The following is a 25,220-nucleotide window of genomic DNA, read 5'->3' on the forward strand; positions in this document are numbered from 1 at the left end:
GTGTAGGTCTAGTTTTGATAGGAAAAGAGGTCACTTGGTGTTTTCTCAAAGTTACACATTCCCCTCTGATTTGCCACAGGAAGCCATGCTGAAGAGATGACAAAAATGTCAAATTGGTGGAGATTCCTGGAGTGAATGAGGCGTCTCTCAGCTGAATCTTCACAGCGAGAAACGCAATCATTTTCCATGGCTCAGTTGAAGCATCCTTCCATGAAATTTCCAGTCCAGCAGAGAAAGTTTGCCTGGAGTGAAGATGTACTCAGATGTACGGATGTTCCCTACTGTTACAGATGAACAGAAAGACCCTTGGCTCAAAGAGAGAGCGACTTCTGTGATGAACATTGTATGGAGCTTCACTAGAGAAACTTAAAGAGAAAGCTGAAGAAGACACCAGAAGCTCCTGCTTAGGAACCTTAGAGGACACGGTGCTGTGATGAATGAACTAATCAAAATACATAAACACAAGCCTGAAAGCCTTTTCCTTAGCGTATTTTAAGCTGCTGTTAGTGGTTAGCTTGCTGAGATGAGGGCAGGGCTGATGGGAGCACTGGGGGTCACCTTTTTGGGGGAAGAAGGTGATGTGGCAGTTAGTAAGATTAGCTGAAGCCAGGAAGGCCGTACCGATCTCACACAGGTCCCCTCCGTAGCTGGGAAGGCATAAGCATTTGAAAGAGTCGATGCCATCAACGCAGGTAGCTCCATTCAGACAGGGGCTTGAGTGGCACTCATCAGTGTCTGCAAGAAATCAAGGGCTTCCATTAGGGCAGACAACTCCACCAACAGGAGAACTTGCTTCCTTGCTTGTTTAGGAAGGAACATCAGTCGGTTTTGGGGAACCTGGGAGTTGCAAGGGTCTTATTTTAAAACATACTGCTGCTGCTGGAAGAATGAAGGCAAGAGACCCAGCCCACCCTACAAGGAAGACATTGGTTGTCGGTCACTTGACGGTTGAACACCACTCTGAAGATAGCACAAACTCAGCAAGATGAATCTAATACACAGCACTCAGCTGTGATAACTCCTCCTTGTCTGCTGTCTGCCTGATGCATCGAACATGCAAACTTTTGTCTGTGTCTCCACCAGCTATGGGTCTACAAAGAAGAATGTGGAATTCTCGTAAGTGATGGAAACATCCTGAGATATATCTCTGTCTCCTAAAGGCCTTCCTGGTTGCCAATGCTCACTATCAGTTTCTTCCTGACTGTAATTTAGATGAAGTTCCAGGGCAAGAAATCTCTTCTCAGTGAAGATGAAGAAAGTGCAGAGAAGAAAAGAAGCAGGTTCAGACAACCTCAGCTTTTTCCCTTTGAGGATTTTAAGCCTAGCTTAAGGTGTCTCTTCCTTGAAGAGTACTGGAGCTCAGCACCATTTTCTCCAGACTTGTCCCAGCTGTGTGCTTACTTGCTTGTGATGGGGCTGGAAGAAGTTGGTACATCTTTTAGCTGTAGATTCCATCTTGGTGAAGGAAACTACCCTTAGTTTCCAATCTAGATGGAACAGCCCTTGAGATCCTTTTTGCTTTTCTGGAGATTGAAAAGAGATGTTGGTATATGAAGAGCTTGGCCCCCAGCTCTCCGATGTTTCTCAACTAGCTAATTAGCAAAAGCCTGGGTAGTAAATTACACCATCTGGTAGCACTTCCATTCCCTAGCAGATCCTTATGAGCATAGATGCTCTGAAGAAGGCCACAGGTAGCCAGTTGGTATCTATATATTGTAAAATCTAGCTTGTGCTGGAAGTAAAAGCTCTTCTCCCACTCTCTCTCCAAGCTGAACCTTAATCCTACTTATTGAGCTTTGGAATCAGAAGAAGAATCATTCAGAATGGAAACATTTCAGAGGCATTCAGCTCAGAAACAAGGAGGAAGACTGAGGAAGAAAGTGGGAGCACATCCACCCAGGGTAGGTTAAATGATGACAGGTTAGATCTTCATGCGAGACATTTCTCTCTTTCACACTCAGAAGAAACGTAAAGGCTTTATGAGTTCCAATTAACACTCCATGCTCTTCTTGTGGATGAGAGGGGTTAGTGAGGAAACATTCCGAGACACTAAACATGCTGACTATGGAAATGCCAGAGGAGAACAGCAACTCCCCAGGGTCTGTGTTCGTGTTCTGGTTGGGGTATATTTGATCCGATGTCTCCTTGCAGAGCCATGGCCCAGCTGCTCTGTGTCCTCAGACATACAGGAGCAGATGTGTGTTATACCCCACGTAACTGTCTAGTCCCTTTGTGGCCAATGTCTGATATGACAACAAAAAGCTGACATATTCTGTAACATGCCTAAGTGATGGAGAAAATCCTTTTGTGCTTTGGAGCAAGAAGAATGGCATCTTTGTTCTAGGCTGTATTGCTGAGAGCAATGCAGGTTTTCCTCCAGTGGCTGATGAACATCTTACTCCAGTTTTGCAGTTTTTCCTCTGGATTGCCCTTCTAAATACTGATGAATGCGTTCTGGACTTCTTTGTTCATTGCAATATGAAGAGATCTCCTGTTTTTATGACACTAATAAATACTTTGAGACTTTCCAGAACAAAATGGAGGTCACAGGCTTGGTAGAATAGAGAAGCTAAATGTGACTATTGCTTGTGAGTCACACTTGGAGTTCCTGTATGATAGAGAGCATAAAGGAAAATGAGGTATCCTGAGGGATGATTACAACTCCAGAGGCCTCTTGGGCTTTCCAACAGCAGTGGCAGCAGAAGTTCATGTTGATTCCAATGTTCTCCAGCTGAACAAGTAAGGAAAGGCTCTCTTTGTCTGCTAGGCTCCGTGAAGTGGAATGCATGCTGTATAAGTGGAACAAAGCACATATGAGAGCTAAAGCAGAACGTTTAGCAGGGAATAATGAGTCTTCGACTGTCTTCAACCCTGTGGACTAAATCTTTGTGTCCAGGATCTCTTCTGAGATGCAGCAGACCCACTGTGAGTTGCCATCCCTGGTCTCAGGCAAAGTCATTGCCCCAGATTGCCAGCTGGAAAAGAATTTCCCTTTACAGATATTGTATATAATATGATTGCACATATTATATATACTGCAAAAAATATGTGCATGTAATATATATGTTATATATCTCTCCATATATAAGCATATATATTCTTATATATGGCACATAACGGGTGCGTACTTGTAGGTAGTGTTGTTAAAAACAGACAACAAATACAAGTGAGACACAGACAGGTTTTCTTTCCAGAAGTGGGCTGCAAATGGCTGGAGAGAAGACGTTTTAAACACATGAAGATCATATATACCAAACTCCCATCTTCTGCCTGTCGGGCTGTTGGGGCAGTGACCCAACCTCCATCAGGAGGATCACCTCAGCAAGCTGATATCAGGAAACTCAAATGTATCTGCCAGGCTGGAGGAAGCATTGCTGATTCTGATCCTCCCAGAAAATCCGGGTCTTGGAGGTCTTTTAGAGAAGTAAGTTCTAAACAGTAAAATCAACAGTTCTGTTGTCTCTGGAAAACCTGGCAAGCTGGTTTCTAGGTGTTTCTAGGATATCGCATCTAAGCCATAGGATTTATGGGAAGTGAGAACTCTAGTAAAACAAAATAAATCCCATCTATCATGCAATGCATGGCTATTTTCTTCTTAACCATTTACATGTCTACTACCACATTGCTTAGGGCCAGATGAGGTTAGTAAACCACTGTACAACTCTTCAGCCAGCTAACAAACCTGCGGCACACTAAGTGTGTTTTGCGCAGCATCGAGCAAGCCCCTACGTCCACAGCACCAGCTGCCAGGTACCTTGACACACAAGGATCTTATGCAGAAGGGAGCTATTTATTTGCTTGGGTGAGCAGTCATTCAAAGTCAGCACTGCTTTGAGATGCCCTTCAAGTGCTTATCAACAGACAAGACAACTGCTATTATTACCCAGTGCTAACAAAGAACAAGCGATGTGGCATGGAGTGCAGAACAGAGGCAGCCCTCACTTTCAAGAGCTGCAGCTCTAAAACAGAGACAGGGGAGAAAATGCCTTACAGTGGCAAGAATAGGAAGCTCATTTCAAACATATTATTAACTCACTTCTTGAGGATAATGAAAAACTAGCAGCTCTCTAGAAGACAATTTGTACCACAGTTAATATCGCCCAGAAGTTGCAAAAGATCATTCAAATCTATTGTCACAACCGTTGCTATTTTTTGCTGCTAACAAGACCCAAGATATTTGGATATTTTCTCTTTTTTTAATAAAACAATTAAAATATTCACTGTAACCCAGGTCTTGCACCTGGAAGATGTAAAGTGCTGGCTGGAAAAAGCAAGGAGAGTTACACAGTTACAATGCAAACTTTGAACTTGTTTCACCATTTTCTGTCTAAGATTTCTTTCACATTGCCAGATCAACACTATATTTAGTCAGAAACTGTTTCCTTTTTGTGCAACTTAACACAAGTATTCTCCCAATGCCTTTGAAAACAATCTGCTGTACTGGATCATGGAAATTGGAAAGAGAAATCCTTTAGAAATGCAAGAGAAATGGATTGGCCCTGGCTTTGCTCAGAGGGCAAATGGCAGCGAAAGTGAACACGCAGCGTCAGTGGTGAAAAGGAAATGCTTTGAAAATCCTTTATCCCAAGCTAAGAAGACAATACTAGGAACAGTGCTAACAGTTCTTAAAACAATACAGTCTGTGCATTTGTCTTGATGGCAGCCTGCATGGAAGAGAGCAAGAACACCCATTAAAGTAGGTCAGCTTTGCACTTAAAATATCTATGAAGGAGAAGCAGCTTGTGAACAGAGAGGATGCCATTGCTATCACCCAAACCCTGAACAAATGGCAGTCTCTCTGTAACTGGTTTAGAAATATACCCTAGGATTTAAACTCAGTTTTGCCCTGCAGAGAGAAAAAGGTAAAACAGAAAGGCAAGGCATTTTTAGGATGTCAAACAGTCCCTGTTGTGCCCATCACCCTTTTTTATAGGCTTCCTTGTAAGTGCAATTATCCAAACAGGGAATCGGGAACCAGACAGGTAATTATCTTTGGGAAGAAAAAAAAGCTAGGTGCAAACTAAATTTGCTTTTCAGAGGCTCCTGGGAAGTTTGAATTGATGATCTGATAGCTCAGACAGTGAGGAAAAACATTGGAGCAATTGTAGGGTGACTCCAACAAGAAAAGAATAAGAGGAGTTGGGGGAAATAGTTCTCTCTCATTTTATGTAAAAGAGGAGTATTGAATATCACAGCCAGCGTGTGAATTATGATGAGTAATTAAGTCATTAAAATAATTAACTACAATAATTAAACTAAAACCTTCATGCAGCAGAAGGGGCAGGTGCTCCTACAGCCTTCTAAAGTTACATTCACCTGGAGAATAGCAGACTTCTAGGAGAACCTGTTGATCTGCTGGGACCTTCAATTTATCCAACACTGTCATAGAAGAAGAGCTCAGGAAATTTGGACATCTCTGCCTTCAAATATTATGTGTGGAAGTAAACTGAAATGTACATAACACAGTCCAGGACTGCAGTTACCTTTCAGAGAGAGGGTTTAATGAAGCTAATAAACCTCTAATGCAAAATAGTGCATCCAGGTGCCATCAAATCATCTGGTTACCCACAAGTGGTGTGCGCTTTGCTTGTCTCTCAAGCAGGACTGTTATCTCCATGTCCTTCTTAGGAGCATAGTCTTCATTCCATTCAATAATGTCTCATATCATAGTAGGTGAGACATTATGAATCAGGTGAATGCTTTCAAGACTTCCCTTCTGGGTTGATCTCTGGACCAACAAAACTCTATCCCTCAGACTTCCAGGGTATGAAGAAAGAGGAAAGCCCATCAAGACCTTTCCTCATTTGGATTCTAATCTTTAGCTGTATCAGGGCCATAGGCAGCAGACCTCATGAGCTTGTTTCACCAGAGGCAAGCAAAACTTAACATAAGTAGCTGCCATTTCAGCACATTTCTCTTCTGCCCCTAACTTGAGTGAAGTTTTTAAGGCATTGACTGGTCAGAGAGCTCCAAACCACAGCCTTCCAATGCAGCGCCAGCATGCTTTTTTCAACTAATAATTATTTGTCTTCCAATGTTACAAGCAGCAAAAAGAGCTGCTGAATTGGCAAAACTCTGGATGGAGAAGCCAAGCCTATGGACTATTCTTGAAGCTTGTGGGGCTCCTGTTCTCATGGGGGAACCAAACTGCATGCATAGCCTTCAATTTGGTTAAATACTAAAAAAATACTGGCACTCCAAGTGTTAATTTTCAGTCTTCTTGTGCTTCTGGCTTTTCTCTAAAAGTAGAGGCTACAGCAGAGCAAAAAACACCATTCTTCTTTAATCATCCCACTAAAAAGACTGCTAGATCTAACTGGAACCCTTCAATGATGGGACAAGAGGACAACAGCCTCACGTCTTCCTGCTCCTCACTAGCTGAATGAGTGCTTCAATGCTAGTTAAAATTAATTGCACTTAATGGGTATCTGTTACACGCTTCAAACTCTGAGCACAGCACAAGGCACAGATACTAGAACTGATCCTTTTGCAAGAACTGGGAGGCTTCAGGTGGAAAGGCAGCCTCAACATGAGAAATAGCACTTCAGGCTCCAGCCTGTGGTTCTTTTCCTTGTAGGCTTTCCATGTTCACAATCCCCAGAGCACTGTAAAAAGGGTAACGACCCAAAAAAGGAAATCTGTGATTATTTTTCTCCCCCTTTTTTTTTTGTCCTTCTTTTGTCATCACTTTGCTCTATTTCTCTGGAAATGGCCTTGCCAGTTCATGGCCAATACACTTCTTGCCACCTGGATGAGTTTCCTTCAGACCCTGACTGCATTTAACCCTACAGGGACACTGTAGTAAAGAAACCTGCCAATAAAAAGAGATGTTTTACCCTAGAATATCTTCCCTAGGGGGAGCACCATTCTCACACGTGTACTCAAGCCCATCTCTAGTTTATATAAAGAGCCTACAGTTAAACTTACCTCTCCCTGTCACCTGCTAAGAAACCCCAGCTGCTACATCATCATCCCCATCACTTACAAATACACAGAGTGTTCCAATTTCAGAACATTTCTCAAGCTTCTTCACACATGAGCTGCCGAACACATGGTTTTCTTTCCAAATACTTCACGAGAATGTTGGCTAACAAATGCTCCCAAGAATCTGGCAATCGCCTTGTGGGTAATTTATAAAAAGAAAAAGCAGTGAAATAAAACCCTACTTTGGGGCCAATATTTCTCGTTTTTTTGTTGGGCTTTTTTTTTTTTGCTGAGCCTCACTGGCTGGTTTCCTTCTTTTTCCTCAACCCTGCCTTTGCTGGCTTGTTTTTATGTCCAGGATTGGATGTGGCAGTGAGCATGGCCCAAAAGCGGAGCACATTGGTTGTGGAAAGAAGGCTTTTAGGTGCATAAATCCTACAGCACCCTGCCAAGCCCTGGATGCAGTGCCAGGCGTCCAGCAATGACCCCGTTGACTTGCCCTCATCCGCTCCTGCAGTATCCTCTGCTCAGCAGAGGCAGACAGGACCTCAAATGTGTTATGAGCAGGACTGAACAAAGGTTTGTGATTACCTGTTTTCTCAGAGGGAGAGAAGCAATGCAGAGAGAAACGTAGTGACTCATTTGGAACACTTTGGGGATGGAAATGATGTTAGAAACCAGACTGAGCTGCACAAAGCCCTGCATTTACAGACACTTACTGAGTCCAGAGCTACCCATGCTGAATGGTGTAAATTAACCCAAAAGCAGCAGTTCATGAGGAAATGGAGGAAGGGAGTGGAATTAATATTACTTTTGTTAAAAGGAACTGAACAAATCTCTTTACGTGTACATTTTATACCATGCTTAAGCAACTGTCCCACATGAAGGTGTAACCCCTTGGGAACTGAGCATATGTAAGACCTTCATACAACAACACAAGCACTGATGGTTTTCAAACAGGAAACACAAGAACAGCCTCCTAATTGCAGCAGAGTGAAACCAAGCTGTGGCCAGGGATGTTGCAGGGCTCCTCTTCTACCAAGAAGCAGCCACCAGCAGGCACAACAACATCCCATCTTGTTTTCTTCTCATTGCAGTATCCCAGTGCCTCCACAGCCTGTGAACACTGCTTGGGGGTTGCTTGTCAGAAAGCTGACAGCGTGTTTTCACCACAAATGGTTGCTCAGATTTGAATACTGTGTCTGTTTATACTTGGCAACAAGGGATCCTACCAAAGACAACACTAAAATACCAGAAAGGGTCAGGGTAGAAGGAAGGGCATTTGTCAGTGGAGCTGACAAAAGGTATCGATGTCCTGAGCATCGTCTTACACGTTCAGCCCATTCTAGCTGCAGAGAGCAGCCTAAGACAAACCAGAGGGTGGCCATGCCCTGTGCCAAAGGGATCGGAGCAGTTTGCTCAATGCAAACATTGCAGATGATGCTTAGAGCAGAAGTTTTTATCCCCAGCTGGCTTGCTTTGCCTCTTGCCCCTTGGCAATGCAAAGTTGCTGATGGCCAGCCTCCCACTCTGGATCAAGCACTATGAAACACTTGGGGATACAGGCAGCAAGTCAACACATCATGCGAAGAGAAACGAAACAGGACAGAGCCTTGCAGCCCATCTTATCCAACTTCCTGGCTGCATCCACAGCCAGGTTGGAATTCTCTGGTGGGTGGAGCTGTCTTTGCTCTTTATGTCCTTTCCACATAAAAGGAAAAAGATTGTTGTTTTCTCTGGAGTATAAGGATGCCTTAGAGCAAACTCAGAGGAGGTGTGAATGCCCCAGTGCTTTCCCAGATGTATTACACCCAGGGACCTGGTCACAGTGGCTCTCAATGACCATTCACAGAATACTCTTTCTCAAACCCAGTAGGAAAGAGGGGAGAGCTCACTTACATCCCTATCACTTATGTGATGACTTGGGTACCCCAGGGGGCACAAGCAGAGGATGCCTCCATCATGTTCTGGGCAGGTGCCAGAGAAGTGGTGGAGTCACCATCCCTGGAGATATTTAAAACCTGTGTAGATGGGACATAGCTTAGTGGTGGACTTGGCAGTGCTGGGGTGAAGGTTGGACTCGGTGATCTTAAAGGTCTTTTCCAACCTAGATGATGCTATGATTCAACGAACACAACCCGTGAAAAATTCCACATGTGCGTGGCTTCCCACCACAGTACTGCTCTGCTCAAACCTGCTTCCGTGTTAATGCTGGCTGCTGTGGAAGAAGCAAGGAAAGTAACAGCTATGCCCCCTCCCTCCCTTCCTTCCCGAGCACATTCCCTTCCATATGAGGAGACACAGTACCTTCTGTAGTGGGTCCTAATGTGTCTATTGCTTCTTGTGGGACTTGAGGCAGGGCAGCAGTAGCGGTGGCCAGCAGATGGGGATTGTCTAGAACAACTACTGCCTCCGTCTCTTGTCCTGACACCGCGGGAGGGGAGGGCTCTATTTCGAGCTGAGCTTCTTCAAGGTTCCTGGGTCCTTGTGTTGGTTCCACATCTGGAGCGCTGGTACTAATTACAATGTCTGGGACAGAGACTTCCCCTGCAATTGAGTGCGTCACAGATCCAGATGTTGTGTCAGGAGTTTCCTTCTCAGGAGCACCAGTGGGCTCACTACTGGCCAAAGATGTGGCAGCTATGTCTATGTTAGCAACTGTATCGATGTTAGCAGCAGGCAATGAAGATGCTTCTCCATTGGTTTCATGGACTGTGGATGTTTCCCTGCTGATTTCAGGAAATGCAGATGTTTCCCCACTGGTTTCGTGGACTGTAGATGTTTCTATGCTGGTCTCAGGAAATGCAGATGTTTCACCCCGGGCTTCTTGGTTTGTGGATGTTTCTATTCTGACTTCAGGAAACGCAGACGTTTCCCCACTTACTTCTTGAACTGTGGATGTTTCTATGATGATTTCAGGATAGGCAGATGTTTCACCCCTGGCTTCTTGACTCGTTGGTGTTTCTATGCTAATCCCAGGGAATGCAGATGTTTCCCCACTGATTTCATGGACTGTAGAAGTTTCTATTCTGATCTCGGGAAATGCAGGCGTTTCACCTCGGGCTTCTTGACTTGTGGATGTTTCTATTCTAATTTCAGGAAAGGCAGATGTTTCTTCACTGATTTCATGGACTGCTGAAGTTTCTATGCTAATTTCAGGAAAGGCAGAAGTTTCCCCACTAATATCACGGATCGTTGAAGTCTCTATGCTGATTTCAGGAAATGCAGATGTTTCCCCACTGATTTCGTGGACTGTTGATGTTTCTATGCTGATTTCAGGAAAGGCAGATGATTCCCCACTAGTCTCATGGACTGTGGATGTTTCTATACTGATTTCAGGAGAGGCAGATGTTTCACCCCTGGCTTCTTGATTTGTGGATGTTTCTATTCTGATTTCAGGAAATGCAGAACTTTCTCCACTGATTTCATGGACTGTTGAAGTTTCTATGGTAATTTCAGGAAAGGCAGACGTTTCTCCACTGATTTCATGGACTGTTGAGGTTTGAATGCTGATTTCAGGAAAGGCAGATGTTTCCCCACTGGTTTCATGGACTGTGGATGTTTCTATGCTGATTTCGGGGTAAGCAGACGTCTCACCCCTGGCTTCTTGACTTGTAAACGTTTCTATTCTGATTTCAGGAAATGCAGACGTTTCCCCACTGATGTCTTGACTTGTGGATGTTTCTATTCTAATCTCAGGAAGTGCGGATGCTTCCCCACTGATTTCTTGTATTGTGGATGTTTCTGTGCTGCTTTCAGGAAACGCAGAGGTTTCCCCACTTACTTCTGGAGCAGTGGATGTTTCTATGACGATTTCAGGGTAGCCAGATGTTTCACCCCTGGCTTCTTGACTTGTGGATGTTTCTATGAACACTTCTGGAAATGCAGATGTTTCCCCACTGACTTCTGGAATTGTTGATGTTTCTATGCTGAATTCAGGAAAGGCAGACGTCTCCCCACTGATTTTGTGAACTGTGGATGTTTCTACACTAGTTTCATGAAATGCAGATGTTTCACCACTGATTTCTTGAGTCGTGGATGTTTCTATACCAGTTTCAGGAAATGCAGGTGTCTCACCACTGATTTCATAAGCTGTTGATGTTTCTACACCACTTTCTGGCAATGCGGATGTTTCCCCACTTAGTTCACCAGATGCAGAGGCCTCACCACTTGGCCCAAAACCATAGGGAAATGTGACGGCTGTTTCCCCACCCAGCTCCTGTGATACTGTTGGCCTTGTCACAACTTCTTCTAGATCAGAAGTGACCAAAGTGACTTCTGGAAGCCCTGAGGCCTCCCCACTAACGTCAGTCACTGCTGAAGATTGGCCACTTAGATCTGTGGTTCCAGGAGTGTCTCCAGTGATGTACGGAATCCCTGATAGCTCTCCGCTGAAGTCTCCCGTCCCTGAAGGAAACCCACTGGTCTCCACGGCTCCAGACCCTTCTCCAGAGAGTCCTCTGTCTCCAGAGGAAAATCCACTGATCTCTATTACCCCAGACGGCCCTTCTCCCACCTCCTGTGCAACTGATGTCTGTGTTACAGCTTCTATCAAAGTCGTATCCACAAGAGAGACTGTGGGAAAGCCAGAGGTGAGTCCACTTCCCTCTCCCGACAGTAGCCCACTGGTGACATCGACTCCAGAGACTTCTCCACTGCTGTCAATGACTCCACTTGGGTGCCCGCTCATCTCGAACACTCCAGAAGCACTCCCACCAAAGTCCACGTGCCCGGAAGGCTCCCCACTGATGTCTGAGCTCCCGGATGCCATGCCTGATGCATGTTCACCTCCTGAAGGCAACCCACTGATTTCCAAGATCTCTTTTGCTTCTGCTCCAGTAACTGAGGGGGCTGTGGTCACTTCTTCCAAACTGGCATCTACAAAGGTAATGCCTGAGGCCTCACCGCTTCCATCAGTACCAGAAGGAAGGCCACTTATGTCCACCAGACCACTGATCTCATGCGTTCCAGATGGTTCTCCACTGATATCCAGTCCTGAGGGCAACCCACTGAGCTCAAGCCCTCCAGAGGGCTCCCCACTGAGCTCAGGTACCCCAGAAGGCTCCCCACTGAGCTCAGACCTTCCAGAGGGCTCCCCACTGAGCTCAGGTACCCCAGAAGGTTCCCCACTGAGCTCAGGTACCCCAGAAGGTTCCCCACTGAGCTCAGGCCCTCCAGAGGGCTCCCCGCTGAGCTCTTCTCCCAGGGGTAACCCTTGGGCTCTGCCACTTGTGTCCCACTCAGCGGACGGGAACCCTGAGAGGTCTCCTTCACCGCTGACTCCAATGGATCCTTTTCCCTCCTCTCGCCGCTCCGGTGCTGTTGTTGCAACTTCCACCAATGTGGTATCCACAAGAGAGACAGTAGGAAAACCAGAGGCGAGTCCGCTTTCTTCTCCAGATGACATGCCACTGACTAGTTCAGTGCCAGCTGTTTCTCCACTAAATCCAAAAGGCAGCCCACTGCTTTCCACTCCAGATGGCATCCCACTAATCTCTGGTATCCTTGAAATAGACACTGATACGTCTTCCTCTGCAGAAGATAAGCCACTGATGTCAACAGTACCAGAAGTCACACCACTCAGGTCCCCTGAGGGTAGCCCACTTTCTTCAGGTAGAAAGCCGCTGGTATGCAGGTCTACTGATGGTAATCCACTTTCTCCAATCCCTGAGTGTTCTCCACCAACTCCAAAAACTCCAGAAGACGGTTCTCCGCTTGTATCCGGGACTCCGGATACCCAGCCAGATGCTGAAGATTCACCACTGACTTGATGCTCTCCAGACTCAGTCACCTCCCCTGACACTTCGCTGACAGAAGCATCCGTAGCTGTTTCCTCTGGTATTATGGTAGCAGGAGGAAAAGCAGATGGGGTCACTGGAACAGAAAGAGAAAACAAAGAGAGGAAGATAGGAAGATTATTTACTGAGCTGTTCTAAAAAGGCTATTAATTTCCTGATTGACCTTATCTCCATGCTGATACCTTTGAGGTAAAGGCAAAAAGTCCCATGTGCTTGCAGAAATAATTTGGTCCCTTCAAATTTGTTAATGAACATTGAGGATGCTGGCAACAGCCACACTAATTCTCAGGTGCCACAACCAAGCTACTGCTTCCTTGGAGATAACATTTGGAAGAGAACAAGACTGGTGCTGCTCTAATCACGCTGCAGCTCTGTCCTTTGTAGAAGACGTGACATGAGATCTGTTTCTAGCTTGCCACCCCAGAAACACAACAATATATTTTGTGAGGTGCTCTAGCAATGCTGCATGTGCCGGTCATTCATTCAGTCCTAGCTAGAAGTTCAATAATACATGTGTAACTCCTGTGTGCACAGACTCAGCCTTTGCTAATATGGTGATAATCATTAAGATTTTGAGGAATTCCCCTTCAGCAAGGACACAGCCCATTTATTCTGAGTGTCCCAGCCCTGCAACACCAACCAAGAGTGACACAGGAGATGGGGAAGCTCTGACCCACCTGAGAGCAGCGACACATCGGTTGGGAACACCTCAGTCCCCCAGGCTGTCTGATTCTCAGGTTGAGTGGCAAACTCTGTCTCCACAGTCACCTCCTCCCCAGAGGGTACCCCCTCCACTCCAGGGATCACTTGGGTTGCCAGCACATCTTCAAAGAACAAGGTGACCCCTTCCTCCTCCGCAGGTGGCAGAGCTGGAACAGAAAGGAATTGGAGTTAGCTCCCAACAAGTCACAGTCCAGGGTGCTGGTGCTTTCCCGACCTGGCACCCCAATATTCCCAACCTCCCTTGTGGAATGCCTTTCCCTGAGGAGACAGCTCTCCACACCCTCCAACAAGGGGAAGGTACCTCTGAAGCAGAAGGCGTGATGCCGGGACAGTGGGTCTGGAAAGCCCGTCTGGTTGTAGTGCTGGTAGATGGTTCTCACACCAGGCGCATCCCCTCCGCAGGCAGGACGGGGGCTCACAATGGGATAGCGGAGGCTGCCGTCGGCTAACCAGCCAGCATAGCATCTGTCCAGACCCTGCTTCCAGGCGGCGTGGAGCTGGCCAACAGAGGCCAGTGTGGCGTTTTGGCTCTCACAGTGCTGCTGAGCCTCTAGGAAGGTGAACTGCTCTGGCTGGGTTGCAAAGAACACCTCGCCTGAGGGATGGGAGAGGAAACAGGCGTGAGTCCCTGCATCCCATCCATATGCATGCAGATGTGGAGGTGTGAAGCACGTTTTTGCTCCACGGCAGTGCCCATAGGAATGGGGAGAACGTACCCTTGAGCCTGTCGATGTAGCAGTACACATCATAGGTCTCTGAGGCTGGGCGCATGCCATACGACCGTACGCCCGGAGAGTTCTCTTTGTCTCCTACACAGTTACTTCGGGGGTTCACAATGGGATACCTACCAAAAGAAAAGGAGTTAACCCAAGGTCAACCTTATGTACCCTGGACTGAAGAACCTCAGTGTACTTGGGAGCAAGACACAAGCACTTCACTGTTAGGGGTGCTCAGAGACCCCAGCATGACTTGGAAACAAGCCCACTTACAGCCTGGGGCGATGAATGCAAAATTTACTTCTACATGTCAGGGAGCTCACCGCTGCAGAATAGGTACACAGGTTAGGAACTGGGTAGGACAGGTTGAGAACACATCTAATGGCCACTACATATCATGGCCTGGAGACAGCCTTAGGTCAGCAAAGCTTTAGATGCCCATGAGTAGAGCAGCAGGACAAGCCAGAGTAAAGCCTCAGTTTCATGGGTAAGCAGTCATTTTGGGAGGTGCCTTCCCCACATCAGTACCTGACCGTCTGGTCCCGCAGCCAGCCGGCATCACACTGGTCAAACCCAGCCTCGTAGGCAGCCTGGAGCTGTTCTGGAGTGGCGATAACAGCGTTGTTCTCCAGGCAGGCCTCTTGGGCTTGGACGAAGGAGAAGGCGTATCTGCTGGTGCCAGCACGGTAGTGAAACACCACACCTGGGAGAGGAGATGCTGTGGTGAGACAATAGATACGGGACCCTCCCCATACCAAGATATGTGACCAGAAAGTGTCTTCCCAACAGCAGTGCAGGGACCAGTGCCTGACAACCCTGCTTTGATGGAGATGCCTCATTCATTTAGCTCCACTGCCATATTCTGGGAATCTTCTTAGCCTTTCTCTAGGATCTTCCTACCTTGGCTTTCCCCTTTCTTGGGGGCAGATGCACATGGGAGCACAGTGTGACCACTGCAGCTCCAAGCATCAGCAGGCTAGGTCCTTTTCAGCCCATGATGGGGAGGCTCGCATCCTCCTCCTCACCCCTCCTTGTCATACTGCAATGGATGTACTCAGCCTATCCTTGACCCCAAACAGGCCTGCACATCCCCAGGGACTTCGTGATAGCAGAAGCTCAGGCTGTTTTCAGCTGAATGGTTACCCCAAAGATAAACCGACCTTCAGGCTTCTCATTCCTGGTGACTTACCCGTGGGGGAGATGGGCTGCTCGGGGAGGAGACCAACACCGGGCACTGCTGTCACTTGCACGAGCTGATCTTCCACTGTGAACACTGAAGCTGGCTCCAGCCCTGGTGTGGCTGTCCCCCCCAGGGCCTCTTCCACCGTGCTCACCTCTGCCGCTTCGGTAGTGATGGCAGTGCCTAAGGTGATGGTGGTGACCCCTTCAGGCACAGCCCACACCCCCGTGACATCCTCCCTGGTCACGTTCTCCTCCTCTGGGGCCTCTGTCTCTACTGTGACACCGGTGGCAAAGAGGTCGGGCAGGACTGTGAAGCCCTCATAGAGCTCGGTGGCGGTGGGGGTGATGTCCATGGGCTCCAGCGTGGCGATGCTGCCGCGGGCCTCCTCCTCGGTGGCGTTGCGGGGCAGTGACAGCTCCACCTCGGTGCGGGTGACGGTCTGCACAGTGAAAGCGCTGCCCAGCTCGCTTCCAGTCTCGTCAATGAACTGCCCTGGCACCAGAGTCTCAACGCCATCCCCTGCACCAGGACACAAAGCAGAGATCAGAGAGGATGCGATCAATTTAGCCCCTGAGAACCTGGGTCTTTGCTGGCTCTGAGGGGAGCAGGGAAATCATGATGGTCTGATAGAAGGAATTGTTTCCTTGCTTCTGCTATTGCTTTCTACTACACCCCAGCACGAAGGGCATGCTCATGAGTTGGAGGCAATAAGCCACCACACGCTCCGCAGCTGGTAAATCAGAGCGGACTTTCCTTGCTCTCCTTCCAGCTCTTCCCGGGAACACCTTGCCCATATTCAAGTCTGCACTGACCTCTAGTGCCTGCTGCAAGGAATTCAAGGTGGCCGGAGGGAGGGGGCGAAGCTTGGATAACCTCAAGAGGTCTGAGCCGTGGGAGAAAGACAACGGCAGAGAAGAGGGATGGGTTACAGCACCACCTCTTGTACAGGTCAGGCATCCTTTCTGGATCTGCTTCCTACCTGAACACGAACAAAGGACCGAGTCCTTTGCCAAACCTGCTTTCATCCCCTCTTAAAACCAGCTTAAAGCAGCAAGATGTTAGCTCTGGCCAGGGAGACCCTGCTTCCTGATGCACTGCGCACTGCTCATCCCGCAGCCCCAGCGCACTCACCACTATAGCAGATGGCATCGTAGCGAGAGCTGGGGTGAGGGTACCCGGTCTGGTTGACGTACAGGTACACTGTGCGCACTCCCACCAGGTTCCCTCCGCAGTTGGGCCGTGCTCTGGAGATGGGGTAGCGGACGCTGCGATCGGCCAGCCAGCCGGCACTGCACACATCCATGCCGTCCTTCCAGGCCAGGTACAGCTCCCCGGTGGTGGCCAAACGGGCCCCCAGGCTGCGGCACTTGTCAAAAGCTTCTTGGAAGGTGAACTTCTCGGGGGCGGTGGCATAAAAGACTTTACCTGCAATCACAGCACCCGTTAGCACAGGACTGAGCTGTGCAATTTAATCCCAATTCCTTTGGTTTCCCCTTCCCGCTCCTGAGAGTGTGGATAAGATGAAAAGCCCCGTGTGTCACTGCTGAACTGCAACCCCATGTTGGTGACTGTCCAAATGAATACAGACATCTCAAACCAGCTGGAGCCACAGGGCAAGAGGAAGACAAAAGAAAATTTCAGTTCTGATGTGCTGAATATTCCAATGGATCCCCGTCACAAGAGTGGGTGATGTGCACCTCAATGTCACACCCTCAAATGGATGAACAGAGGTGCCATGGATTCATGTGGAGGTTAGACAGACTCCACCCTCTGTAATGCATTAGTCATTTGACATTAAAATTGTCCAAGGTCTAACAAAGAGACTGTAGAGAACATCTGGCCTTGCTGGGTATCTTTAAACTGTCTTGTCTCTAGACCCTTTGCCTTTCTATATTTACTGTTGTCCAGTCTAAGCATGATCAGAGCTTTGTCCTGTTTCTGCATCTAGTAACAATAAAAGCCCCAACTCACCTTGCATTTGCTCTGCATAGCAGTAAACATCATAGGTTTCATCTGGCTCACGGATGCCATAGGTCCTCACTCCTGGAAATTCATCCTTGTCACCATAGCAGCGCTCCCGGGGCCAGTGGATGGGGTACCTGGGGAAAGAGAGTGTAAGGAGTGAGGGGGGCAGAACCCTGGCAGCCACAGTGAGGCTAGGATGAAGCTGTGAAGCACAGCACAGTGTGATGGGTTATGGCTTTTCCTGGGTTATGGGGAAAGGGAGGGATAATCTCCTGTCCTGTCCTCCCCATGATGGTCCCGAGCACAGCAGGACCACTGGCCAAAGACATCAGGCCAAGGTATCTCCCAGTGAGAGGAGTCCTACAGTGGAGCCACACTGGTGCATTTGGGCATAGCATCATTTTGTTCAGGGAAGATGAAGGATCATGATTAAACCATTGCCCCCTCAGCTGTCAACACCAGCTGAGGAGGACAGTGGTCACCCTGCTTTCCTGCTACAGATTCCCCCCTGGCAGAAAATGATGGGCAATCTGCCACCTCCCTCTGCACACCAACTACAACACCTGCTCTTTAGCAGGTTTCTCAACCATTTTCAGTTGGTGTCTTCATTACAGAAGCCCTTCCCTGTGACCCTGCTGTGGCTTTCCCCTCACTGTTCCTTACCTGACAGTCTGATCAGCCAGCCAGCCAGCATCACACTGCTCGTACCCATCCTCATAGGCAGCTTGCAGCTGCTCAGGAGTAGCAATGACAGCGCTGTTCTGGATACAGGCCTGCTTTGCTTTCTCAAAGTTCAAGGTGTACCTTGTGGAGATGGCTCTGTAGTGGAATACGACGCCTGGAAAACACAAGGGTTATCACTCACGTCTGCTGGAGAGCAACCAGCCCCCCCTTATAGAGAAGTTATGGATTTGGACAGATACTACATGTATCAACTAGAAACAATGGACTATTTATACAGATTGCATTTGAGCATCCCAAGCCAAGGGTGACTTGACGGGCTCCTTTCACAGGACCTTGTGACCTAGGACAGAGACTGCTCTCCCATAGTGCTGTAGCAAAGTCATAGTGCATTAAAAACCAGTACCTGAATAGTAGTGTGAACAGTGGGGTCAAACCCATTGCCCAGAACACATTGCTAATATCACCATTGGGTCTCAATGCTTTCGTGACACAGCTCTGTGCAGCGTTCAGAAAACAGCCAGTGGGGCAGAGCAGGGACTGTGAAAGCTGTCACCTCCCAAGGTTCTGCTCAGGACCAAGGGTGCAGGGTGTCAACCACTGTGCACAAACACCCAGGAAACAATAACAAGAGATAAATATACTGAAAGTCTCCAGACCTGCTCCAAAATATGTATTTTATAGAAGATGGCTATTGGTACGCTCTGGTCTGGCATGAGCGGGCGTTAACTCAAGTGGAATATTCACCAGGAGGCAATGGGGAGCTCCCAGCCTCTTCTGTCAGACACAAGCTTCAATGCACGTGAGCAGCAGAGACCTGCCACTTAACTGCTGTAGTGGGAGCTGTCTCTGTGCTACTCTGAAAGCAAAAGCCCTGATCAGGATGAGACTTGTAGGAAACTTATTATTTTATCCACCCATTACTAGGACAGGCTTTGTGAGATGATGGGAAAGGTTTTTCTAGAACAGCTGAGGGCATCCCATCTCCTAAAATGCTAGGAAGAAATAAAAGGTCTCGTAACAGCCCAGCTTCACCCCTCTGAGCCATAGCCCAGCGTGCCCAGCACCATCTCTTGCCAAGGTTGTCGTCTTGTCGTCTCTGTAACTCACATTCTGCCAGAAGAGTCATTTTATTGCCATATATTCTGCCATGAGTCACTTTACTAGTTTGTTTAGTCTGGTCCTAGCCTGCTAAAATAAATGACTGACCCATGGCTTCCACTCACCATCCCATTGCCTTATCTATGACCTGACTGAAAGGGTTTATGCCTATAGGGAGAGCAGTACCTCCTCTGCCCGTATATTTCTTCCCTCCTTTCTGCCTTGCTTTTCCTCGAGAGGCGAGAGCAAGGGCAGGATCTCACCTTTCACTATGACCTCTATTGTGTCTTGTCTGTCCTCAATCCCATACATCACTTCACAGCGATAAATCCCAGTGTGGTTGGATCTCAGGGCCTTGATTTCCAAAGTGGCATCAGTGGGGATGGCTGGGTAATTGGGCAAAGAGATCACCTCCCTGTACTCGGTGTTGAGCCGGATTTTCCCACCGGTAGCCACTAGCAAGACGACTTCGGTTCCATTGGAGAGCTTGCTCCATTTGATCCGTGGTGTTAGTAGAGCGCTGGTGTCCTGTTCCTCTGGGATGTTGAAGTAACACGGGATGTTCAGGGAGCTTCCCAGGATAACACGCAGGGGTGACTGCTCAGGTATCTTGACTTCCAGGCCATCACTACTGTCTGCCAATTCCCAAACAAAATAATGCTTACTTCAATAATGAATATAATCCCAAATATCCAGTGTTTCCATATGCTCCAATGCCTGTATTTGCTTTGCAAACCTGTACCTTCATATTCAGACGTAACCTCTTTGGCTTAGTCTGCTGAAAATAACTTTCAGAAAGGGAAGTTATAAGCAACCTTGTGCCATGGTTGCTTTGGGGATTTAGACCAGTGCTGGATGTGAGAATGAAGGGCTCTGCTGCAGTCCACACTGGCAGATCACACCTGATAAGGTTTAAAAAGCAGAATGCTGGAATTCCCTTATTTTCCCCATAAATCTGCCTTTTCCTGGAGCTACCTCTCTGGCTCTCAGTACAAGAGTAGTGAGAGGTTATGGCACAGTGGTCATCCCAACAGAGGAACAGCACATTGCTCAGTCCCGCTTTCCCTCAGCCCAAGGCACGTACCTGAGAGCTCCACAGAGGTGGCTGCGGTGATGACTTGCAAACACACAAACACTAATAGTAAAGTGGTCATAGTTTACCTGCAAGAAACAACACAGTGAGAAAGGACTTATGAGAGCTGTATGCTCAGAGGGAGCAGAGAGCTGTGGATGCTGCTGCAGGGCAGCGAGATGGTTTCGGTCACCCCTTAAGCCTCCTACATGTGGCAGTGAAAGCTGGTCCTTGGGGAAGAACGCTGTCTCAAAGTGCCTCTTGCTTCAGGAAATGAGTCTGAGACAAATAAGATGCTCTGCTATGTATGACAGACTGAAGAGTTATTATAGATCATTTATTATATTGCTCTGCCATTCTCTCTCTTGTGATTTGATCTTACCCGTGAAGCAGAAAGACAATTTTGTGACAGATATTCACTTACTATGTATTTACTCAAAAGGGGCCATTACATCCACCAAGTCTTTGTCTTAGAGCAGGAGCTGCCCCTCACCAGCATCTCCCACTTAAATCAGCATTGGCTCTTAGGCCAGATGGTTGGATGCGTTTTACATATCTTAAAATGCTCTGAAGGGAAATCTGCCCTCTACATGGGGGAAAAGGCAAAGGTTACAATGCTTTGGTCCAATACTCTTGCAGTGACAGCATACATAGCCTTAACTGCAAATGATACAACTCTGGGCTCTTAAATCCACCCTAAAAATATTCTCCTGAGTTCCCTCAATTAGCCAGAGCAGCCTGCTCTTTCTGAAACCTTTAGGAAAGGAGAGGAGCATCCTGCTAACACTGGATGGCAGAAACAATTTAGGGAGGCCAACTAAATTAATCCTAACTGGATTATCATCCAGTGCAATATCATGAGATATTAGATGGCCACAAACACTCAAATTGGTTTGTATTTCAAATACAGACTGTGTCCTCCAGCAACACAGCATCGTCTGGCATCACATCTCAGCCCTGACTCAGAAGGACCGCACCTACTGAGTCACTGGTGTTTCCTGTGAGGTCACCTGTCCAAATACTGGCTGTTTAACTCCTATGATCTAGAAATATCCCAGCTGAGTGAGCACTGAGTATATGCCTATTGACCTTGCAGAAAGACATTAAGTGTCCTCACTGGTACAAGAAAAGGCCAAAAATAACCTCATCCTGTACAGCCCGGCATTAACCTTTTCACTTATGAAAGAATTGACCTCCATGCACTCATTCATTTCGACCTGACACATCACACAATCTTATCTTTGTGGAAGCTTCAGTTAATAGACACAACTACACTGGCAGACAATAGGAGAGAACAGGGCTGAAACACATCAGCAGAGAAGACCAAATGGATGTATCTCAGTTTCTGCTGTGTATGGAAATAAAGCGTCAGGTAAGTGCCAACATCAGGGAGAAACCATGGAATTGTACATATGTTTGGGTGTCTCTCTGGTTAGGAATGATATCTGCATAAGCAATGTATTATGAACCTCTTTGCAGCATGACAGTCGACTTCATTTTCCTCTACTGATGGCCAGTACCAAGTCAACTACCATGATGCAGAAGAGGTCAAAGTGTTTGGCAGTCAGTAGATGGGTGAAGGCAGTGGGATGTGCTCCATAGGATGGGGTGGGGGGGGCAATGAAGTGCCTTCTGCTCAACAGTAAGCAAGGAGAATTGGAAACACCATCTGCTATGGATGAACAGGCTGAAATCTGCTTGCCTAAACAGCCATACCGAAGAGTCCTTAAAGAGCTGGCTGAGTAAATTGCTGGCCCACTGATGTTCATTTATAATCTGTGCTGGAGCACTGGGACAGGTCCCAAATACTGAAACACTGTGCCAATAATCAGGCAAGATATACAACAATGAGCCTCAAATACACGCTAGTTTGACTGACATAAATTCCAGGCAAAATAATGAAAAATCAGATACAGGCTTCAAGTCATAATTCACTGAAGAAGAGGTGCAATATTAATCTTAGCTGAAGCACTTGTATACAAAGGAGGTGCTTCCAAACTCGATTTTATTAGTTGGCATGATTCTAAGTTTGTCTGATAAAGCTGCCTGCATGTCTGTAACATCATGTTATCAGATTTGGTAAGGTTTCACTTTCACAGGGTTCCATGATATGAAGGTAACGCAGTGCCAGTAGTACATACATTAAAATGGTTCAGCAGAAGCCTAACTGCAGCTCTCTAGAAGAAGCCCTCTGATGTACATTGACATTGAAGGAGATATTTCTGTTGGGAGTCTACAGGGGTCAGTATTAGACCCAATGTGTTTCCAATTTGACTGTTTTAATAGAATCAGATATAAAATTACGCAAGGGACACAGAATGTGCCTGACAATGGGGTGTCATGTCCTAGAAGGCAGTCAATAAGGAAAGCTACTGCTATTATCCAACATAAAAACCCTCAGGAATACCTCTGTGCTACAGCGGTAAGCAATGGGAAGATTTCACACACCTCTGGGTTGACATGAGGGTATCAGGAAAAGGTGATGCAGAATACATCCACTAGCAAGGATGTGAGGAAATGCTTTGTGAGGGGATGCTCAAAGTCTGAATTCAATTATTGCAACAAAAAAGGAAAAAAAAGAAAAGACTGGGAAGTGCACAAATATTGTTTCAAGCAGAAGCTGCTGGTGCTAAAGGGCCCATTAATCTAACAGAGTCATCAACAGAACTAATAGCTGAGAGCCACATGCCAAGTAAATTCACATGGGAAACAAAGCCCACATTTTACATAGGGGTGATGGATCATTGACACTCGTACCAAGGGGAGCAATAGAGCTTCTATCCCTCAGTAGCTTCAAATTCAAACTTGAAGGCTTCTTTGGAAGGTACCGCTTAGGCAAATGCAAGTTGATGGTCTTAGTACAGAGATAACTGGGTGAAGTTTAAAGTTACATTCACAGATCAACCCAGAATTGTCCCTTCTGACATTAAAATTCACGAATACGAACGTATCAATGTTTCGATCTCTGCTCTTGTGTTATTCATCTTGTCTGGCTCTAGGCAGTACAAAGAATCACGCTTATGAATATCACACACATTTTTTTACCTGTCTTGGAGGATCTAAAGCAAAAAGGCATCCTGTAAAATTAAATCCCTTCCGTGCTCAATCTCAGCCTGCCAAGCCTGAAGTCCACACAGGCAATGCAACCCTTGGCTCCAAGTGAGGCAGGGAGAAAGGGATTTGGGGGTAAGCTGCCAGTAGAAGAGAAGGAAAAAGGCTCAACCTGTATTTTGGGGAACGTCTCCAGGTTATAGACCAGTCACTGCTACTACATGAGGCACTGCAGAAAACTTGAAGCAGGCATCTTCTGTGTTTTGGCATATCTTTAAGCTGTGGAGCAAAAGTGAAGCCCATGCTTTGAAGCATGGTCTTGTTTAGTTAGAGGAATGCTTCCTACAAGAACAAATAACTGTGTGACCGTGCATTCAGAACCTCCCCGAGTAGGTCACCACTTTCACTATGTGACTGAGGACTGTCCCTGGAATGAGGCTACAGGTTGGGCTCAGGTTATTTCTACTTGCACCATCCCAAAGCTGCCATTCCAGTGGGTATCCTCCATTTTCATCCTCTGGATAAAAGGAGAAATAGGAAAGCGAAGATCATATGCACCCTGGGAGCAGGGGGGGACCCTCCAGGGCAGAAGGTGCTTGGAGGGGATCCAAGTAAAGGACATTCTGCAAGCCATTAGTAACCAAGTCTTTAGTCATGATAGCTGCTTGAACATTAAATACAAGCTCTTACTTCTCCAGGCGCCTTAGATCAAGCAGCTTTCAGACACCTCTGCCTTTTGCCAAGCTGAACAGCCCTGAGCGTCATAAGCTTGGCCAAGAGTGGCAGGCAGCTTTAGATGTAGATTACCTACTAAAGAATAGAAACATCCTAGAGCATGGAAACAGAGGTGTTTAAATATAATGGAAGCTGTGTGGCTGAAAAGACTTCTAGGGTCTGTGCCTGAACTGGTATTGCTCCGAGTCCCACACAGTTGTTATTTCTGTGTACACTGGCAGTGGGTAGGAGGAGAGCAGGTTCATCCGTCCATCAGACATCACAGAACAAAGTGCACTAAATAGAGGGAATTTCACTTTGTCCCAAAATCTAAAAGAACCTCATGTACTCCTTGTCTTCTTCAAACTTTATGCTGATCTTCCATGAGGAAATATCTCGTCATATGGTAACAGCTGTGACCAGCATTATATTTGTAGTTTTGTTTAGCTATGGAGAAAACCACTCCAAGCTCCTATTATCCCACAGAAGCCCAGAGGCAATGGGTTTTCCTCCTGAGCAGCGGTTAAACAAATCACAGTAACAGTTTTGGGTGTATTCTGCGAAAGAGTTGACTCCCTGCCAGTAAGAAACCCAACCTACTCCTCAGGGTGCTGTTTGCAGTGTTGATCACCATTTTTCACTCCCTTAAAGCATGCCAAAGAGATCCAACCCTGAGCCTGCACTCGGCTCTGGTTGGGATTCACTATGCTGGGAATGCCTTTGATTAATGTCCTGTTGTTACAGCAGTGGTTCCATGCTGCAATACTTCTACTCCGTGTTGTCTCTAGTGGGATGTCCAAGCACATGGTAATGAGCAAACAGCTGCTTGAAGGAGCAGTTCTGGATGTAAGTCAAGACAGAGGTCTGCCCGAGCAGATATGGATAACACAGGTGATGGAGACCTGGTCTGTCAATCCAAGGGAATTGGGGAGGTTGCTCCTCTCATTCTAAAGCAACATCTAGAAGGGATTGTATATAGCACATAGAATGGTTAGGGTTGGAAAGGACCTTTAGATCATCTAGTTCCAACGCCCCTGCCGTGGGCAGGGACACCTCACACTAAATCATATCACCTCAAAGCTAACAATCCTCCACTACCAGAGCAGGAGGGTGATTAGCTCAAGTGTGGTTATTGTCTCTACAAGAGATTAAACGAGCTGTGCCAAATGAGCATGAAGGTACAGTTCAACATATGGGAGAACCATGCTGGAGCAGTGTGGGCTTGCTGAAATGGAACTGGCACATAGGAAAAGCTTTTTGGGATAAGGGAGTGCCTGGGCTGCACAACTGAG

The 25,220-nt window shown here is 47.0% G+C and overlaps 1 protein-coding gene across 3 annotated transcripts in view; it reads right to left on the minus strand.

Moving 5' to 3' along the window:
- The window catches only part of ACAN (aggrecan), a 48,632-nt gene that overhangs the window by 5,532 nt on the left and 17,880 nt on the right, over nt 1-25,220 (minus strand). For 2 of the 3 annotated variants that reach the window (XM_062630649.1, XM_062630640.1), the window contains 11 exons: nt 20,176-20,252; nt 19,355-19,726; nt 17,973-18,147; nt 17,316-17,443; nt 16,476-16,769; nt 15,351-15,863; nt 14,690-14,864; nt 14,162-14,289; nt 13,747-14,040; nt 13,400-13,591; nt 9,232-12,798 (listed from right to left, as the gene is read on the minus strand). In XM_062630649.1, coding sequence (XP_062486633.1) covers nt 9,232-12,798; nt 13,400-13,591; nt 13,747-14,040; nt 14,162-14,289; nt 14,690-14,864; nt 15,351-15,863; nt 16,476-16,769; nt 17,316-17,443; nt 17,973-18,147; nt 19,355-19,726; nt 20,176-20,245 — 5,908 coding nt within the window. In that variant the 5' untranslated portion in view covers nt 20,246-20,252. Of the gene's footprint in view, nt 1-621; nt 736-9,231; nt 12,799-13,399; nt 13,592-13,746; nt 14,041-14,161; nt 14,290-14,689; nt 14,865-15,350; nt 15,864-16,475; nt 16,770-17,315; nt 17,444-17,972; nt 18,148-19,354; nt 19,727-20,175; nt 20,253-25,220 lie in introns of all 3 variants that reach the window. The other variant, XM_062630657.1, reaches the window with a different exon arrangement.

The sequence above is a fragment of the Pezoporus occidentalis genome, unplaced genomic scaffold (assembly GCF_034315485.1).
Source record: "Pezoporus occidentalis ecotype Australia unplaced genomic scaffold, CSIRO_AGI_Poc_V1 ctg11, whole genome shotgun sequence".
NCBI lineage: Eukaryota > Metazoa > Chordata > Aves > Psittaciformes > Psittacidae > Pezoporus > Pezoporus occidentalis.